Source organism: Tachypleus tridentatus, chromosome 4, assembly GCF_004210375.1.
Source record: "Tachypleus tridentatus isolate NWPU-2018 chromosome 4, ASM421037v1, whole genome shotgun sequence".
NCBI classification, from domain to species: domain Eukaryota; kingdom Metazoa; phylum Arthropoda; class Merostomata; order Xiphosura; family Limulidae; genus Tachypleus; species Tachypleus tridentatus.
This window is the reverse complement of record NC_134828.1, coordinates 107,885,811-107,906,838: the sequence shown is the minus strand read 5'-3', so window position 1 is coordinate 107,906,838 and position 21,028 is coordinate 107,885,811. Positions and strand designations below refer to the sequence as shown.

The window sequence follows — 21,028 nt, the reverse complement described above, 5'->3', positions numbered from 1 at the left end:
GTCAAGGTGTTCCAGCAACACAAAAAACAATGTTATCTTTGCCCAATATTCGCGGACAGGAAAGGCCGTCAAACCTGTTCAGCACGTGGAAACGATGTCTGTGCTGATCACTCCAAACCCAGTGTACAGTGTGATGAGTGTTTGTAAAATGACTGGTAAAAGATATGAGAAACACTTCATGTTCACTTACAATACATTTTACTCACATATTGTCCAAACTTTGGCATTAGTTCAGCTCTGAAACAAAGTTTGATGTAAAGCAACCCCCTTGGGTCTGTTCAAACCCCAAGAACATTTTCATACAGTTTGGTGTTTTTTTGTCACATGTTTGAGAAATCTGTTTCTTCATTCAGTATTTTATTAGTTTTAATTGTGAGATGTCAGTTAGAGAAGTGACCATATATTATCAAAATACAAGTCAATGATGACAATTTTTTGTCTAAATATGAGAAAATGGATATAAGTAAAATTCATATTTTGTAATAATAAATCACATATTATATACTTATGGTACTAAGTCTTTCTTACAGTTTATCTGCATAATGATATGAGGAGCTAGTATGTTAACTTTTCAACATCTAAACCATAGCTTCAACATTATGATCATAAAATATATACAGGGTCTGTATGGACCCCTGGTGTACTGAAAGATGGATATTTTAACATGTACTGATAAAGGTTAATAAGAATGGTATTAATTGTGATAAATTGTGTCACACACCCCTGAAGAATGAATATATTACATCCTTAAATATCAAACCGGCTTTTTCTTAACACTTGTTGGTAAAAATCAAACTTGACAACATAAGAGAAGTTTACAGTTTATAAGTTAGAAAGTATACTTAACAATGCAGTCCTCTTAAAAGATTGTTTTTGTCAAATGTTGTTATGCTTTCATAAAAATGATCTAATACATTTTTATGTTTATATGTGAGGATCAAAGTGAGTAAAATTTTTATGTAAGGGTTAAAGGATTTTCATAAGAAATATCTATGATTATGTTTATCCTTACTTTATTTCTGCACAGAAAGTTTCATCTTAGACTAAAGAGAGACACTTCAGTGTTCTCTCCAGATCTAGTCATTGACACTCCAGCTGGAAAGTTGACTAATGTTGATATATCTCATCTTTATAAAGGAGATTTATTTGGTAAGTTTTAGCATTGAATGTTGAAGCATTTTTAGAAACTAAAATCTAAAAATAACAATAAAAAAACAGAAAAAGTACTCAATTCAAATAAAATTTATGAAAAAGGGCTAGATTTTTAACTTTCATTTTACATGTATGTAATGGAGGCTGATGTATTTTTGCTGTAATGAAGGGAGTTCAGTAGCTGTGCTGATTTACAGTGCATTGTTTTGTGACATTTATGTACATACGTGTATTTTCACTTAATATTTTGAATGAAGCACCAAGAGGTTGAATAAAATGAGCTTTGGGTTTTGAGTGTATTAGCTTTCAGTATTGTTGTTTATTGTATGCAATACAACATTTTAATTTTCTCAGAGTCAGACAATTTTCTATAGGGCATTTTAAAAGAGAGGCTTTATAATAAAAAAAATAAATTCTAGAAGGTCAAATGTTCAAGTTAAATTATGAAGAACACAACATTTTTAATTATGAAAAATTAACTAAAGTATTAAAACTATATGAATATTTTGAGATCAAATTTGAGAAACTGGCTTAAAATTGTCAAAATGAAAAGCATCTGAAGAAATTACAAGGTTTCTGGCTGTCATAGATAACTATAATAGATATACTATTTTAATGTGTTCATGAGAATGCTAAATTTTAGTTTTTATGAAATACTTAAGAATTATATCAATTTGCATATTTACAGTAGATTTACCAAAATTTAGTTGTTACACTGTTATTTATGGACCTTTTAGCAAATGTACCAAACATTTAAATGATAATAAAGTCTTTTATAAACCTTCAGGTGATTAATTTTTTTCATGTATTTTTTTCTTATACAGATTATCTTTCATTTTATGCTTTAGAAAAGCATAACTGTAAGGTTGTGTACTTGTATTTTTGTACAAATAACATTAAAGGAAAAGTTGCACACTTTATAAGAGGATCTCATAATAAATATTCAAGATTATATGATATTTTGACAGTTAATAAAATGTAACCTCAAATATATATTTTATTGACACTAGAATCAAAAGAAATGTAAAACAAATTTTGTGAAGAAACAAAACCTGAATTATGGCTATTTAAACTTTTGAAGTCAAAATGTACAAGTTGTATAATGTAATTTGGGTGTAATTATATCGTTTTTATATCATTTTTTGTTACTTGTACTTTAAATGTTGAAAAGTATGAAATAAATTTTAAATGATAAATTTTATTTTGTATTTAAAGGTGAACAAGGTTCTATGGTGTATGGTTCTATTAGTGATGGTTTATTTGATGGAAAAATCCACACATTGGATAAAACGTACTTTGTTGAACAAGCTCACAAGTACTTTAAGAATGCCAGTAAGCCTTTCCATTCCATTATTTATATGGACACAGATGTGCAGGATCCATATTCTGCAGGAAGAACAGGTCATTCTGCAGGATGTGGTGTCACAGAAGAAGTCCAACAATGGATGGAAAATATTGTCAACTCTGAAGTCCGATTAGAAAAACCTCTTCAGAATAAGCCACATGTAAGAGTTGTAATCTATTTCCATCTTAAATTGTAAATGTTTTGGATTCTGTTTTATGTTCATGTGTAATTGTTAGTTTTCCATCTTCCACACCATTTCCTATTTTCTTGATTCTGCACATCTGCAAGTTTTTCTTACTATGATTCATGTATGTCTTTATGTTATGCCATTAGAAACCTCAACAAATGATCTACTTTATTACTACCAGTACTGCATGATAAAAGAAAGTATTGTACAATCACTTACATGTATTCAAATTATTCTGTTAAAAGTCAAAGTTTAAAAATCAAAATTTTTAATTTATTAATGTCACAAAAATAGTTAACTGATCAAAATTAGTGTTTTTGGTGATTATGACTCAATCAGTTGTCATGAAAATAGTCAAATAATTGAAGTTGGTTGTTTCAGTTACTAACTGTTTTTGATTATTCCAATTACCATTTAACTGAAATGTTGCAATTATGTTTGTTACATAATAGGTGGGTGGGGTATTTTGCATGAGTTGAGAATCTTGGTTTTGATTTTCATTGTCACTAAACTTTCTTTTCTTGTCTTTGTTGTTGCTTTTAAACTATCTTCCAATATCATTCATTTTGAACTACTGATTAGAGGAAGTCACTCTCAGTTGAGACTGTCACTGATCTAATTCATTGTGAGATGGAAACATATATTCAGTTTCATAATTTGATTGAGAGTGGTCCTCAATATTTTGGAGAGAATTTAAATTCATTTTATTCTCATGTCTTTTTTCTTAATTTCTTGGTTTTTCAGTTCCCCTTGGGGACAGTAGTGGGTTTATGGCTTTCACTTGCTGGAATCTAGGGTTTGATTCTCTCTAGTGGACACTACAGATAGTTCAACATTGCTTTGCTCTAACAAAAAACTTGCCTAACCAAATGCTGTTCAAATCAACAGTGATCAACATAGTCTTTAAATGACTAAGAAACCAAAAGGATACCATTTTGAAATAAACTGCTTTTGATTTGCTTTTTTTCAGCTGGTTCATTGAGAGTGTAATGTTTTGGATCTTTCTCCAGGTGCTTTTGATTCTGCATCTTACTTGATGACTGAAAGGTCTGGGAGCAAATATTTAGTTTTTTTCTCTATCCATACACATTGTAGTTCATGCAGGGAAGCTTACTTCTTAGTTACGTGAAGGGACAACTATGTTTTATCTGCCACGTTGTCGGAACTGTGTGATTTATCCTACCACTGCCTGGTTGAGGTATTTTCCAACTCTCAAATGATACATTTGCTTTTTAGATTTCAAGGTTCATAGGTGGGGTTTGTAGTTAACATGAATAGATCAGTGTCCCTTGATAGGAAATGGTGAGTTTCTGTACTTACAACTGGAAAATCCAATATTTTCTCTCACTTTACTATGCTGGAAGACTCTCTAGGCTGATATTAGTGAAGAGCTGTAATTATTATTAGCATGTACATTGGTTCAGTAGCTGGCTTCTACATTCATTCCTGTTGTCGTTGGTGTCTCGATTTCATTGGCTTCTACAAAGCATCATAGTTCTGCCCCTATTCATGGGTTCCAACTCCCAACATCAGCCCCTTGATACATTGGTACCAAGAAAGGTTCTGCTGTTCAGTCAGATCACTGCCTGTGATGTTGGCGATTATTGCAGTGAATTTGTGTATGTTGTTTTCTGATATGATATCTTGCCTCTCTTACAAAAATTTTCCCAACTTATACTGCTCTCTGCTGGTGCAAATTTTTGCTTTTCACTTGCCTTGACACTACCACTTATTTCTGCACATTAACATGCAAAGTATGACACTACTTCTTTGTAACTAGCTCCCTCTCTAGTCTTGCAGCTGTTAATCCCTTATTGATTTACACTTATTGAATAGATGTATTTTAGCTTGTGGTTTGATTTACTTATCCACGATTTTTTGCTTTTTTTATTTTTTTACTCTTATGATGTTATTCTTCACTGCTTTTGTTTCCTTTTGTAGAGAAATATGAATTATTTTATCTATTTTCTCATTCAATTTCATGAGGTATGCATTCACTGTTCCAGGTGGTCATGGCCCAAGAATTGGTGGATCTGGTCTGTCAGGAGGTAACCAGTTTCATGCAACAATTAGAACATGATGGCTGTTGAATCAGAGTTTGGACTTAGTCAACACCCTCTCCTAAATATGCCTATCAATTGCATGCTAATTTTGGGGACTTGCCCTGATCTTTTTCTCCTTTGATGGATTTCAGTACTCAGGTATGTTATGCTTTGCCTTTTTTCTCCTATTTCTGGGTTCCACCCCTGCTTTTCTTGAGGACTAGCCTTTGGGTCATTATTTTAGTGTTTTCTTCTTCCCTGGATATTGGTGTTTGTGGGAGTCATTTTGGGGAGCATTTGTGTTTGGGGGTCAGTACACCTGAAACATCATGTACTGTGGACTAGCATGCTTTTGATTATGATCATTCCAACTTCCTTTATTTGGACTCACAGCATTGGTATTGTTTCTTCTGGGGATTGGACCCAAATAACTTGATTACCTTTTCCTGTATTTTTTTTTTATTTGCTCACTATTCTCAGGTCAGGGCACTTTGCCTTGGGTTCTAAAAGTTGTTTCAGTCCTCTATATCCATTTGTCTCCCCTGTTGTCTCATTGTTGTCCCATTCCCTCCCATCCTTAGGATCTCATTTCTTGTCACGTTTCATTCCAGGGTCCTTTGTTTCCACCATTTCTCCTAATGTGTGGTTCTTTTTGCCTCCTTACAAGACAACTTAGTCCTTCACCTTCAGTTTCTTTTCCAGGGCATTTTCATGGTGAGTTGGCTTATCAGAGTAGAGCAATTTTTCCTCATACCCAAACAATGTTTAGTCCATCCCTGGGTATTCTTTATTGAACTTTCTCTGTTGCACCCTGTATGCCCTACTTTAGCTGGGAGGTATGGAATGTCTCATATGCAGCATTTTATCCTGCTCTACTGTGCAAGAGGTTCTTTCAGTGTTTCACTCTTTTTGGGGATATGGGCTTCTCTCCAAGTCCTCATTGTTCTTGGTCGTGCTATTGTTAATGGGTTTTGCTAAATGAATGAAGCCTTTTTTGGGATTCCATAGATGCCATTCTTAGTTTTCCCTCTCCCTTAAAGACCAACTTCAACTGGTAGTTGAATTGGAAGAATACTACGAATGGTATTACTACACCTCCTCCTTGTCTGATATGTTACATTTTAAAGATGCTTCCTTTTCCAATGTGTGTGTAGGGTTGTTATTTGACACTTAAAAGATTTTTAGGCTATGGTATCTTTCCAGTTCCTCTCGTGGGAATTCGTTCACTTCCTGCATGCTCCAAGTGGACAGTTGGTGTTGGTTTGCTATAATGTTTCTATGATAATCTTGTACATAACCAGGCAAGGGGTACTTGTTTGGGAAACCTCTGTTTTCTTACATTGGATCTTTTGTGTTGGACCTACTGTCATCCCATCACTTAGTTGGGATGTGATAATTTGGGTGCCCTGACTCTGGTCATGGATTGGTTATCCATTCTCTCTGAGGTGTGGTCTTCAGAATAACCAGTTTTTTTGGGTTCTGTTTACTCTATGGGGTGTCCCAGACTCGAATAATTTTGCCACTATCCTCAGTACATCACTTGCATGATTTTGGTATCCTGTTCCTCATCCTTTAGCAGGAGCAGTTAATGCTCTCAGTTTAGACTGGTCAAGTTGGTACCTATATAATTATCCTCCTATTTGTTTCCTCTCACATGTTCTTGCCATACTTCAATCCACTCTATGTAGTGTTCTGCTGCTGGTTACACATTGATCTGCTCACACGTGATTTTCAATGCTGTACTGTTGTTGCTCCCTTTCTCTTTTTTCATCTCTGGCACTCCTCTATTAGTCACACTCCAGTGTGAATAATTTGTCTGTACCTGAACTCTGGATTGAAGTTTTGTATGTAACTTCCTTCAGTTTCCATTATTTTCTTTCTTCCTACTTATGTGGTACATGCACCATTTTTGGTGTGTCCTAAGGGATTATAGACCTTCCCATGTTATGGTTCCTCATATACCATCGTTTTTTACTTGGCTATTTGAGCAGGGCCTTCCAGTTTCCTCCCTTGTGGAATATGGGATAATATTATCTGCCACTTTTCAGTTCCTGACTTTGCTTTTGATTTCCAATTGCCAGTCTAATCCATGTTGTTTTATTTCATTTTTCCCATCCTACCTGCTTGCTTCCCTTCCAGATTAGCACCTGTGTATGGTCCTCCATATTTTCTCCTGTCTTTCATTGAATCCTTTGTATTCACGTTCTTTAAATCACTTTTTTTTTGAAGTCTCTGTTCTTGATAATTTCTTTATGCTCAAGATTGTGGCTGCCAGTGAGGGTACTTCTCCCTCCACACTTCTTTCCCTATTCTGTTTATTCCACTTTCATGACCATTCCAATCCCACTCACCTCCTTTACCTGACCTAGTTCTTCTATGGCATATAACGCATCATACTGCTTCCTACCATGGTTCCTGAATCCTTTTGTTTTTTTCAGGAAATCTTTATCTCTCTCAGGATATTTCTCTTATTACTCTTCCAGATGGAATTTTCTTAGCATTTTTATTCTCTTTCTCCAAATGACTGTCACCTTTTTCGTGTTTTTCTTCCCCTCAGATCTATCATTTTACCAAGGTAAGGGCACATCATTAATGCTGCAACTATTTTATCTGTGAGTGGCAAGTATCCATACATTTGTTTGCAAGGGACTTTATTACATACTTGGATCCTCCTCTTTGGTGAGTATTGTCTGACCAGGTATGCTTAGTTTTAAGTTCACACTATATGACCTGTAATCACATAATAATCACATACCATTCTAGATGACTGTGATGTTGAGGCTTTTCCTGCTGCAGACCTGGTGCACAATTTCAAATGCTGCCAAGGTATTTTGGTTGATCAATTCCATCAATATGTCTTCTACGTATTGAAATACAATTTCATAACATATCACAAGATCATGTTACACATACCATTGAGATGTTCTGTTCTGCAGGACCACCTGTTGGCTTTCCACCTTCCTACCATCTACTGGTTACTGGGGGTTTTCATACTGGTTATGTTTGAAGATTGAGCATGTGGAGGTGGTTTCTTGGTATGAAAGTTTCTATTCTCTGCCAGTACCTGTATTTGGAGCAGTACCCTCTTCTCACATTTCTCACCCATCCTTCCCATGTTTAGTGCATTTTTGTGTGATTTAACCAATCTTTAAGAGGTTAACAGCTGCAAGATTAGGGAGCACTAGTTACAATAGGGTTAGTGTCACACACCTATTGGTGGAGGGTTGCTACATAATCAATAGCATGTTATTATCCAGAAGTAAGTGGAAGTATCAGGGCCAGTAGCAGTTCTAAGGAAGCAATAAAATAGGTTGAAATAGATTTTAAATTGGAGTATAATTTTGTATATTTTGTATGGTGAATATAGAAATTTCCAGTAATAGTTTTATGTAAAAGAAAATTACATTCATTACAGTAAAATTACATTATTTTTTTTAATTTACTTGAAAATTTCTGGATCCTTATAGCTATTTCAATTACTGTATTTGTTTTTTACATTAAATTTTCTTTTTAAAACTCCATTTTTTTATAATTTTGAAACAGTTTGGAGATGGAGATTCCTACTTTAAAAGAAGTCAAAGATGGCTGGTAGATAAATATAGCATGGTAAACAACAATGTAATTTCACCAGAACGTTTGCAGTCCATTAAACAGAGAAGAGAATGTACACTGTTTATTCAGACAGATATATTTTTGTGGAAGTACGTCAAAAGTCATTTTAACAAGCATTCGGACACCAAAATCAGAGAGGAAATTGTTTCACTTGTTGCCCAGCATATTCATGCTATCAACCAAATATATGAAAACACAAACTTTAAACTGTATAAGGGCATAAAATTTGTTGTGCGAAGGTTAAAGGTAAGGGGTAGTGAAATAATTATCAAGAGTTTTTTTGGTTAAGTTAATTTTTAGAATTTGGAAGTGATTTGGTTTGAAGAGTTTTATTTCTATTATCTACAATCAAGCAAGTTATAATTGTGTTCAGTTATTGGTTGAGTGCTTTGCACTACTTATGGTTCATACTACTGTAGATGTATACAAATATACTATAGATTCATATAGGTAGAATAATATAAAACCTATCGGTATAAAAATGTGTTTTCTTGTAATGTTTATGCATTTGATAACATAGTATGAATAAGATACACAGACAGATTTTCAAAGGAAGACATTATTTTTCACTTATAAGTGTTTTTTTATTTACTGTTAAATCAAGCACGTGCAAGACTTCACAGCATTTATAACTTCTGAAATGTTATCATTTGATTTCTCATAACTGAGTGACCTTTGACTCATTTTCTGTTAGCTGAAATTGAATTGGATAAGAATATTTTAATTATGCTTTAGAAGTTGGGATGAGTCATGATCTGTCTATAAGTTATATTACCTTAGAATAAGTAAACATGTAAAGTAGTCAAATTATATTAAGTTGGATGGATAAATACTGTATAATAATTTCTGATATTATGTACAAAAGTGCATAAGATAAGATTTTGATTTACAGTAGAATATATATATATATATATATTTTAAATCTTTTATCATGCATTTTTTAAGGGTAATAAATGTCTTAATACATAGATAGCATATAGATTAAAAGAAAGTACACTATTAGAAAATTACATACTTTAATTTTAACAAAAATAAAACATAATTTTAAGTTATATTCTTTGAAAATGTTGAATGACTTCAAATGTTAACTTTTCAAATTTTGAAAATACTAATGAGATGTGTTTTGTAATAAAGCATTATGCTATTGTCAAAGATTTTTGGGAGTGTTTATGACTGTTTAATATTTTCTTGTTTCAGATAAATGACACAAGTGCTTGTAATGAAACTAACAGGCTCAGTAACCCATTTTGTGCCCCCAACATAGATGTTTCAAACTTTTTGAATCTTAACTCTCAAGTGAATCACACAGGATTTTGTCTTGCATATATTTTCACTTACAGAGATTTTACAGGAGGCACTCTTGGCTTAGCATGGGTTGCATCTGCTAAAGGTGGGATATTTTTTTAGTGTTTGTAGTTTTGTGTTTTCATGTAGCTCTTCTAAAGTCCATAAATTTTAACTAAGAATTTCAAATTTGTGTAAAACTTTGTAATCTGATTACACTAATATGTGAACTGTTATGTGTCATTAGGCTATGAACAACTGTTAAAACCACCTTGCAACTGTGGAGTTGTAATTATAGTATATATAGTACATTTTTATATTTATTTAATGGTCATAATAATCTTGCTTTTTCTTTCTTTGAAAAAGTTCAAAGATCTTTCTCTCTCAGAAATATTCCAAACTTTTATGTAAACTACTCTTAAATATTTAATTTGTATTGGTTCACGTGGTTTTTTATTTTTGAACTTTTATTCTATTGGATTTAACAGTGAAGTCCTATTTATAGTGTAAACAAATGCTAATGTGTTCAGCATTTTGCTTACTTTGGTTATTTGACAGCATAGTTTTTCTTTGTAATGTCAAATCAGATCATATCTGTACTATTATCTATTTTATAATAAAGTAAATGCCATTTGTAACAAGTGTAATCTTTACAACTCTAAATACTCATATGATCAATATTTCAAATTGTTCTTCTTAAATCTGATTAAGTTGTTTGATATTAGAAGCTCTTACATACCCATTTAAAGGCAAACACTAAGCATTTATCTTGTATCTTAAAGTTCTTGCATACTCTTGAAATTTGAGAAATAGTGTGTAAGAACTTTAAGAAAACAGAAAGCCTGGAAGGTATTCTAAATCCTGTTTTATACTTGATAGGTGTAATGAAATCTTAATTAATATACTGTTTTTTTTCAAATGAGTATCTTTTCTCAGTAAAACAAATTACAATGCTCATCTGGTTAGAAAAAAACAAAACTGCTACCTTTCTCTCTAAGAGCTTAGAAAGCTTGTATTAGATAACTGATACATAAACCAGTTTTAACATTATTAAAATGTGCAGTAATTATGGTTAGAAAAAATCTTTACTTTCAATATTGAATGGAAGTAATGCTAAGCTGACGTAGACATCTTACACATTTTGATGGGAAAATCAAAGATTAATTGAGACTTAAATCTGCCAAAAAGATTTTGTAAAACTAGAAAACACGTGCAAAACATTGGTAAGTTAAGCCACTGACAAAATACCATATCTTAAACAAGTAAGATAAATAGACTTGTTAAAATGAGAGAATCAAGAAGTTGTATAATTGTGTCCTTCATTTTGTGTACATGTATGTAGGAATGTCTGGAGGGATATGTGAAAAGCATAAATCCTACAGAGAAAAGGTTGGAGGACGAGAGGTGGAAACAAAAAGAAGTTTGAACACAGGAGTTATTACTTTTCTCAACTACAACAGTAGAGTTCCACCCAAAGTATCTGAGCTAACACTAGCTCATGAAATTGGTCACAATTTTGGATCACCAGTGAGCTTTAATTAATAACTGGATTAACTGCTTTTCTAACTATGTCAACTAAAATGTATAGCTTATAACTATTTAACTATTCAGTTTCTAAGTTTATTGAATATAGTGAATCTTATCATGATATAAGTTTATTAATTAGGAACTGTTTGTTCAGAAAAGCTGGGGTTTTAGTTAGAGACAACATATTGTATGTTATTTGACAAATGTTGCATCATGATAAGCAAGATAGAACTTGAAGTTATCCCCCCACTTATGGTATTTCTGTTTTCTTTATATGTATTAAAATAGCAAAAAGGCTTCAAATCTAGTTATTAGTCCAGTTTGTTTTTAATTAATTTTCAGTTAAATATGACAAAAATAAAAATTCAAAATGATAAAATATTATTTATGTAATTTAAGTCTGAGAAGTTTGTTTTACGTCAATTGTTTGACAAATTAGAAAACTTGTATAGTCTTCTATACAATATTTATTTACTCAGGCATGAATTTTAGTTGAAAAGCAAGTTTTAAGTAGTAAGAACTACAAAACATTTTATTGAAAACACGTTCTACAAATGATATGAAGTAAACGTCAGAGGATATTAAGTAATTTATTTTGACTGTCACCACATTGTTTCTGTTTTTTAAATTAATGCCAGCTTTCAGCTGAGTTACTTAATCCTTCTACAGATTCCAGACTTTTAACTATATGTCTCGCACTTGTAGAAGGCTTAGGTAATTGAGTCGGAAGCTTGTGCATCATTTAAGAAAATGTGGCGATAGTCCAAATAAATTACTTAATACAAATATGAGTTCTCAGGTTAAAAGCCTGAAAGTTCCTTTTCACAGAGTTATATTTTAAATTATTCAATGAAGTAAAATTTTCATAAAAGTAATAGTTCAGTAAGTTACAAATCAATCAATACAAGTTAATTATAAATTGCAATTAGGTATTCCTTTTTTTCAGTTGAGGTAAATCAGTTAGTATTGACTTTGAATGAGATTTAGTTCAAGTCTTTTTATAGCACTGATAAGTGTTTATAGTAAATAAACAGATGCTTTGTGGCATCATGTAAACAATTGAAAACATGAGGTTGATATTTCTTAAAATCAGCAAACAATATAGCTAATGTTGTTGGGTTGAATTAGAAATAAGTTTGTGAAAATCAAACATATATTAACTTTTTGTCTGAAAGGTTGCAAATTAATGGATAACTAGCATAAGTTGTTGTAGGGCACATGACATATAATAAATTGCATTAATAAATTCTATCTATAAAATTGGATTAATTAAATATCCATTGTATTTATCATACAGTTTAATAAGTCTTTGAAGAAGGAAATTAAAAATCCTAATGTGCTACATTGCACTGTTAAGGTTTGCAGGTCCTACCTTCCATTTACCTGTTAGTTATGATTATTTATACTTTATATCACTTGTGCAGTACAGGATGGAATTAAATAGACTGTTATAGAAATGATATGTAAAGCATGTTTTAATTTGTGGTCCAGTTGAAGTATATTCGTATATATCTATGTGTAGTCTTTAGCTGTATTTGTTTTAGGTTAATGTTAAACTGTTGGTTATAGACACTTGAGATATTGTATATTGAGAAGAAACTAACACATTTTTACTTGCATAAAACTTGGTGAAAACAATATTATAAGAAAAAACTCTAAAATACTTGTACATAAGCCTTACATATTTCTATGGACAATTACTGGTTAGTTAAAAAGTTTTCATTATATTTCAGTGTTTGTAAAGGTTTTGATAAACCCTTTTCTTTCATCTGCAAGACCAATTGAGCTAGAAGAACAACAAAACTCAGACGTGCTGCAGCTTCCTGTACTTTATTTAGAATAGCCTCGCACATACAAAATACTAAGTGCTGATTGGCTAATAATGTCACATACATAACATCTCCCTTTTTTTTTTGAACAATTAAGACAATTAACTATTGTTACATAAATTTGGATTTATATATCTTATAGTTATAACATCAAAAGACATAATAAACTATGTTGTTATTAATGTCTATTTTGGTAATATGATAAATGTATTTTTCTTTTAATATGATAAGTGTCTTTGATTTGTTTGTTCATTCCTTTCCAAAATAAAATGTCTCGTGCAAGCTGCTTTGATCTCACAACTCCTTGATGGCTTTGATGTACGAGTTTCAGTATGTTATGTCTCATTGACCTTGGTATCATGACTCTATCTCCTTTGAATAATATACTGTCAGCTCTTCTCGGAAATCCCAATATGGCCTTGCTTCTGGTGGTACCTCGTCTCGATTTTCGGGCCATCCTTTCACAATCTGTTTTTTGAGAATTCGATATTCTGTATCATTTTCTGTCGCGATCTTTAGCTCTTGTTGCTTTTCTTCGGTGAATGCAGACAAACTTGCAGCTTCAGTTGCGAAAACTTGACAATCTCGCATATCATCTACCAGGCCAGGATATTCATCTTTCACTGGAAATCTGCTCAATGCATCTGCGATAGGTATGTCTTTACCTGGTTTTCCAACTAACCTGATGTTGTACAGCTGTAGTTTTAAAAGCATTTTCTGTAGTCCTAACGGAACTTGTCCCAATAGTTTGTCTTGAATACGGACCAATGGCAAATGATCTGTCTCCACTGTGATATCATTTCGGCCATATAACAAGTGATGAAATTTTCTGCAACCAAATACAACTGCTAATAGTTCTTTCTCTATTTGTGCATACGCTCTTTCTGTTTGTGTTAGTGTTTTAGATGCATAGACAACTGGTTGATTGTTTTGTAATATCACAACACCTAGTCCACCTTGTGATGCGTCACATGACAATGTCAACGGTTCATTAAGTGCATAATATCTCAGAACTGGAGCTTGGCTGAGAGCAGTCTTGAGCTTTGAAAACGCCTCCTGCTGTGGTACATCAAAATAGAATCCATGCGTTTCTTCTGTCTTCTTCTTGACCACTTCTCGTAGAGGTTCAGTTAAATCAGAATAATTAGGTATGTAGCCATTCCGAGCAGTGTTCTTACTTCATCGCGATTGGTTGGAGTATGCATTTCATGTATTGCACGCACTTTTTCATCAGAAACTTTGATGCCGTTGCCTGTGATCACATGACCTGTGTAGTCTACCTCTGGCTGGCCAAACAAGCATTTTGATAGTCAAAATGTCACATCATTTTGTCTAGCAGTTTCCAACGTGTTGCGTAGCACTTTACAATGTTCAGGTAGTGTAACAGTATCGAGTAGCATATCGTCAAAAATGTTATTCACATGATCATGCTCCTGAAATATTTCTTCCATCGCTCTTTGGTACAATTCAGGACTCGACTTAATTCCCATCGGCAAACGTAAGTACATATAACGACCCCACGGAGTGTTAAAAGCAGTGAGTAACTGACTATTCTCATCGAGCTGTAGCTGATAGTATCCCATGTTCGCATCTAGGACAGTAAAATACTTGCTTCCATTAATACGGGTAAGTACATCCTCTAGTGTATTGATAGGGTGGTATTCTCTCAGTAGTGCTTTATTAAGAAACTTAGGATCAATGCAAATTCTCACTGAGTTTCCGTCTTTCTTGTGTACAACATGTAGTTGACTACACCACGGTGTCGGTATACCAACTGGTACTTTCGAAATGATCCCTTGTGACTCTAAAAAGTCTAACTGTACTTTGGTTCTGTCTCTCATTGCTACAGGAATCGGCCTAGCAGCCTGTGACACAGGGCCATCTTTGTAATCTGGGTCAATAGACAACGTACATTTTCCCGGTATTTTGCCTACTCTGTCTGTGGGAAATCTGTCTTTATACTGAAGCAAAATTTCACGAATACTCTGTGGCACTTTGTTTATATTAGGAACCCGGGCTAGGAACTCAGAGTCTGACTGAGTCTGGGTTTTAGTACACTTATTTGATTTATCAATCAACTTGTGTTGATTCATGAGGGGGGCTTTGAACAGTGGGAATCTCGGGACCTGGAGGTAGCCTATGTTGTGAACTCCGATCATGCGAGTATTTACCTTGTACATAAGTACTAATTGCATTTACTTTTTGTATTAACCCCAACTTAGTACTAGATTCACCTCCAAGAAGATTAGGTACATCACCATCAACAACTTCACAATCAATATCATACATTTTGCTTTTGTGAATAACAGTAAATGTAGTTTTTCCAACAGGTGTGATCTTATGATTACCAAATGCTTTTATGGTTACCTGTGACTTAGACAAAGATAATGAACCATGAGGTGCCATGCGATCAAATGACTGTTTACTCAATATATTACACTCTGCCTGTGTGTCTATTTTCATACGCACTGCACCTTCACCCTGTTCATATGGGGTACTTAATATGACAGACCAATACTCAGTAGGTTTGTTTACACCAATGGAGTAAATATTCAAAGAATTCATACTTTCCTCTACATTACACATTTCATAACAATCATCATAATCATTGATATCTTGAAAATAATCATCACATGTGTTTACAAAATGTACATTTCTATTCTTATTTCTACACATGACAGCAAAGTGACCTCTTAATTTATAATAATTACAAGTTTTCTCTAATGCTGGGCATCTTTGTTGACTGTGATGTGGTAGTTTTCCACACCGAGTACAGTTCCTCTGTGGCGGTCTCCGTGTCGTGGCTCCTTTGTATACCTGTGTGCCTCGTCTTTGCTGGTTTCTGGAACCTTGACTTCTGTGTCGACTACGACCTCTGCTTTGACCTCGACCTCGACGTACATAGTTTACATCTGTTACGGTACTTGTGGATCCTTCGATTTCCTTCAGTGATTCTAGTTTCTGTTCCAGTGTCAGATCCTCTGACCACAGTCTATCTCTTAATGCTCGATCACTGACGCCTACGCTGATTTGTTTACACAACTGTTGTTTGAGAGTATCACCATACTCACAGTTCTGTGCTATCTCTCTAAGTGCACTGATATACTGGGACACAGTCTCACCTGGTTGCTGCTTTCGGTCCTCAAACTTTTTCATGTACAACTTTGTTACCTTGGTTGGCTGAAAATAGTTGTCTAATTCTCTGATTACATGTTTATAGTTCTTCTGTTGAGCTTCTGTCAGTCCAAAATTGTCGAAAACTGTCGTGTATTTCGACCCGAGTGTGTACAACAATATAGACACTTTACGTTCTTCTATTGCCTCTGATAACCCTGATGCCATGAAGAAAATCTGCAAATCTTGTTTGAGATTCTTCCATGCTGCACTAGCATTCGTCTTGTCATTAAAAACAGGTGGCTTGAAACTTGCCTCCGCCATTTTTCTGGGTAGAACACGTGTGTTTCCACGAGAATCGTATCTCGTACGATTATGTCAATTTATAGTTTGTGAACGTAAAGTTTGTATTTATCTTGACTGTGTGTCACTTTTAAGGCACAATTTAAATAAAACTTCCACTTCTGACAACCGTGTTATGTCTTTGGGTTCTCATAAAACACTTGTCATCGAGTAACAACAAAACTCAGACGTGCCGCAGCTTCCTGTACTTTATTTAGAATAGCCTCGCACATACAAAATACTAAGTGCTGATTGGCTAATAATGATATGTAAAGCATGTTTTAATTTGTGGTCAAGTTGAAGTATATTCGTATATATCTATGTGTAGTCTTTAGCTGTATTTGTTTTAGGTTAATGTTAAACTGCTGGTTATAGACACTTGAGATATTGTATATTGAGAAGAAACTAACACATTTTTACTTGCATAAAACTTGGTGAAAACAATATTATAAGAAAAAACTCTAAAATACTTGTACATAAGCCTTACATATTTCTATGGACAATTACTGGTAGTTAAAAAGTTTTCATTATATTTCAGTGTTTGTAAAGGTTTTGATAAACCCTTTTCTTTCATCTGCAAGACCAATTGAGCTAGAAGATTCTCCTACAGTAATTGCTAGTAAGGTTGTTTTAAACAGTCCAAAGTATCATATTCTTGCCCTAATAGAAGCCAAATCCATTTTCAGGCATTAACTCAGGATCATAAGACAGTTGTTAGTTAAGCACCCATGTTTCTGTAGTAATCTCCAGGGCTTCATGTTGAAATGTTGTACAACAGGGATATATTTTACCAACTGAGCTGAAGGTTTAACTCACTAGTGACTTCTCATAAGGGATTTTTAAACAATTCAATTGATCATAAAATTAAGTTTTGGAGTTAAAACTTGTTTAGTGTGAAAATTATAAACATTTGTTCAATATTTAAGTTATGTGAGAACAAATTAAAATGAGACCATTTGTACTTTAATGACATCAGTTTTGTTATAACAGGTCAATAGATTTACTTATTCCAAAAATGTTTCCTCTGATTGTTGTTATTGTTTTAGATAGTATCAGGTTTTTTACCCTTTTAAGAAAAGCAAATTCATCTATTATGTAGATTGATGAATTATATATTTAAAATAACATAAGACATTTTAGAACTATGTTAAGCGTAGCTAGAATAATATATAATATATAATGTTTTAAAATTTCATCCTCAATAATACCTTTGTTAATTTGTTTCTTTGAATCGGAGTTATGTGTAAAATTGAAACCTGTATGCCAACTGAGTTAAAGAGTTAAGCCATTAGCAGCTGTTCAGTCAAATTGATAAACCCTGTATGTCCGAAGATATACATGATTATGCATTCTATAATTCTGAATTTACTATTTATTTCTTCAGTAAAGGTGGCAATTTTTAGCAAACATTACAAGTCTGTGGCTTTCAAAGGCCTTTGCTTGTAACTTTGTATTGTTTGGAAACTGCAGTATTGTATTATAGAAGATAGAAAATTCTGAGGTACTGAATTTGGAACTCAGACATAAAACATGACATGCAGAAAAGTGAAGATTGAAAACGTTTTGGAGTATGCTTTGGAAATTAAGAACTAAAGCTTATATTGTATACAAATTTGAATTATAAAATATGTTTTCTTGCCAAGTTTATTGATATTCTTTGATAATAAAGTTAACCAATTAAATGTTTAATGTAGTAATGCTGCAAATGGTTGTAAATGCATTAAACAGCCAGACATGGATGCATAGGGTTAAAGCAGTTTTTTAGCAACTCAAACTTACCACACTGGTTCCTTATCAAAAACATATAAGGCATTAGTGACCTATACCTTGATATTGTATAATTTCTCCACCCCACCATTCCATTTCAGCCTTTGTGCAGTAAAGTCCAACTGCTGGTTCTGTATGTTTCTTTAAATAATGCTGTGTAGCATATGATTTACCTGATTTTATGCTGGTTTTCTATTGTGCATAAATTTCAAGGTCACTGTTACTACTTTGGGTGCATTTCACTCTTTTGTTCCAACATTTTTAGATGCAGGCATAAGCGACCTGTTGGGGGATTTTGTGGCCTTTGTTCACGGGGAGATGAAGAACTATATGGACCGCATGTTGCCTCCAGTTTGTGTCTTTATTCTTTCTCTACTGTTTACAAGTGTATGCTGACTATAATTTTGATTTTCTCTCCTCAGAGTTTGCTGTGCCTTTCCATACCTTCCCAAGAAGTATGTTTAGCCATCATCAGTTTTCTCAGAACTTGTACCTCAGGCATGTGTTGTTTTATTTTTTGCTGTTGGTTTTTGTTTCTCTATTCCTTTTAGTTAATATTTACACTGTGCTTTTGCCATACCATTTTGTAATGGCATGGATATACCTGTCTCCCACAAGCTTTGGATAAATTTGCATTTGTGATCTTTCAGGCAGACTCCCACATTCTGAACCAGCAGTTGTGAGTTCAGTTTATGTATTTGGGGGAATGGGACCCAAAAATTTCTTAACCACCCTACCTCTACCGCATTTTTCAGCATTGGGTTTCTTCTATTCTGAGATGTTTTGTTGAGAACCAACCCTATGGGATTTTGGAAATATTTTCCCCTCTTTCCTTCTACTTTCAGCCACATGTTGTTTTTAGCTATGGTTCTATGCACATGGTTTATTAATCTTTAGATCTTTCTTAGGTTATGATGTTATATTCTCATGGACCCATCATATGGACCACTCTTATAGCTCCATTTATATGACATTTCATGTTAGACATGATTACTGTGTCCTTGTTGTTGTGAGTGGCTGCTGTCACCAGGACTCCCTCTTTCCTTACAAGAGACCCAATATTCACTGGATGTGCCTCAAAGTCCCATTTCCTGAATTTACTCTTTTTAGTCCTGTCTGCCACAGTTTCTTGTGGTAATGATGTTTGTCATTTTTCAAGGTGATATATGGCTTTTCCTTCCCTGTCCTCTTGATCCCTGGTAATACCAATGTATATCCAAGCCAGTTCTTGTCCTCCTACTTTAACAGGTATTATACCTGATCTGCATTGGTTTTTACTGCTTACACTTTTTCCATTGTGAAATGGTATCTCTTTTAGGGTCCTGTCCTTTGATATTGCTTTCTGCACTGTCTTTGTCAAATGTTTGTCCCCTTGCTTGAGATATTCATACTGTGGGACTATGTTTTCACACATACATGGACAACTGTCTTCTCTTTGCCATATCTGAATGAGAGTCAGCTAGTCTTACTCATCAACTCCTTCTTGAAATTGTGTGAGTGGGATGGTTGATCACTTTGGGAAGTTCCTTTTTTTATCCTTCTCAATACTTTGTACATATAGGTGTTCTCTTCAACACCTTTCTTGGTCAGGCCCTACCTTCTACTATCAGATTCCATTCTATGGAGCTGGCTGTCAGATTACCCTCTCTGGTTCTTTACTTCCTACTGGTGAGGTTCTATTGCTTTTGAGGTGGTGGTTGTCTCTGATACCTCTCATATCTCCTGGCAGGGCGACTCGTGACCAGTGGAACCTTGCACGGGATCCCTTGGATGCTCCTTTTTATATTCTCGTCCCTTTGCTAGTCAGTCTTCATTGGTGTTGGACAAGGCCCACATGTTGATGGGAGTCTGGCTTCCTTCTTTATGGCTTGAGTTACATCTGCTTACAAATATGTCTCTTCAGAGTTGGGGTACATGGGTTGATTGCTGAAGGGTTTTGGTCTGTGGAGATTTTTCTTCACATCAAAGTTATGATCCATTCTACCTTTTCTACTGGGTGACTTCTGTTGATCACCCAGAAGGAACAAGGCTCCATTCTCTATGATTTTGCACTATGTTACTGGTGCTTACCCTCTCTTGGTTACTTCTCTTTCCCACCTCGGATCTGGTTTTTCCAAGCAGTGATCTCTGCATCCTGCCATTTTCAGTGGCTTTGTCTGCATCTGGGTAAACCTTCTTATTAATGCTTTTACCACTGCTCTCAATTCCAGTTACCTTAATTTTGATCCACAGTTCCTTATCCTCCAGCCTTGGCTGTTAGTGACTTCAGCTATGGTTGGTTTTATCTGTTCCTTTATGTTTACCTTCCCATCCATTTACTTCTTTGGGTGGCATCATTCATCTGTTCTACTTTTGCAGGGCCATTCTAGTTGCTCCTTCCTTACCTACTGAATCTTGGTTCTCTCAGTTTCTCCAATTGCAGATGTCCCTCTCCCCTTCTGTCCAAGTCTGATCTATCTCATTACCATTCATCCTCCATCTTCCCACCTAGATTTTTGTCAGGTCCTTTGCTGAATTTTCTTGTTTCTTTTGTGGAGTAGATTTACATTTAGCCTATTATATTTGCTTTTTTCTGGCTATCTGTATACACAAGTGTGACATTTGTTGCTCCTAGGCATTGACTCAGGGTTTTTGAGCTTCTCACCCAGTGGTTGTCTGTATCTCCAAGTGTCACATGTGGCTCTTTAAGAGGGGTTTTTTGGTCTCCTTGATTTTGGATATCAGGTGGCTTTATTTCATAACCTTTGATTTTCCCCATTTCCATGTGGTTCTTGCTTCTCCTGTCCTTTCCATGTTGATCTGTTTCTTGTGGCTTCATCATCCACCA

At 34.2% G+C, this 21,028-nt stretch overlaps 1 protein-coding gene across 1 annotated transcript in view; it reads left to right on the top strand.

Annotated features, from left to right (window-relative positions):
- The window catches only part of LOC143249859 (disintegrin and metalloproteinase domain-containing protein 10-like), a 68,116-nt gene that overhangs the window by 13,744 nt on the left and 33,344 nt on the right, over positions 1-21,028 (top strand). The window contains exons 5-9 of the mRNA XM_076500420.1: positions 1,028-1,149; positions 2,368-2,657; positions 8,270-8,584; positions 9,536-9,728; positions 10,965-11,149. Coding sequence (XP_076356535.1) covers positions 1,028-1,149; positions 2,368-2,657; positions 8,270-8,584; positions 9,536-9,728; positions 10,965-11,149 — 1,105 coding nt within the window. The remainder of the gene's footprint in view (positions 1-1,027; positions 1,150-2,367; positions 2,658-8,269; positions 8,585-9,535; positions 9,729-10,964; positions 11,150-21,028) is intronic.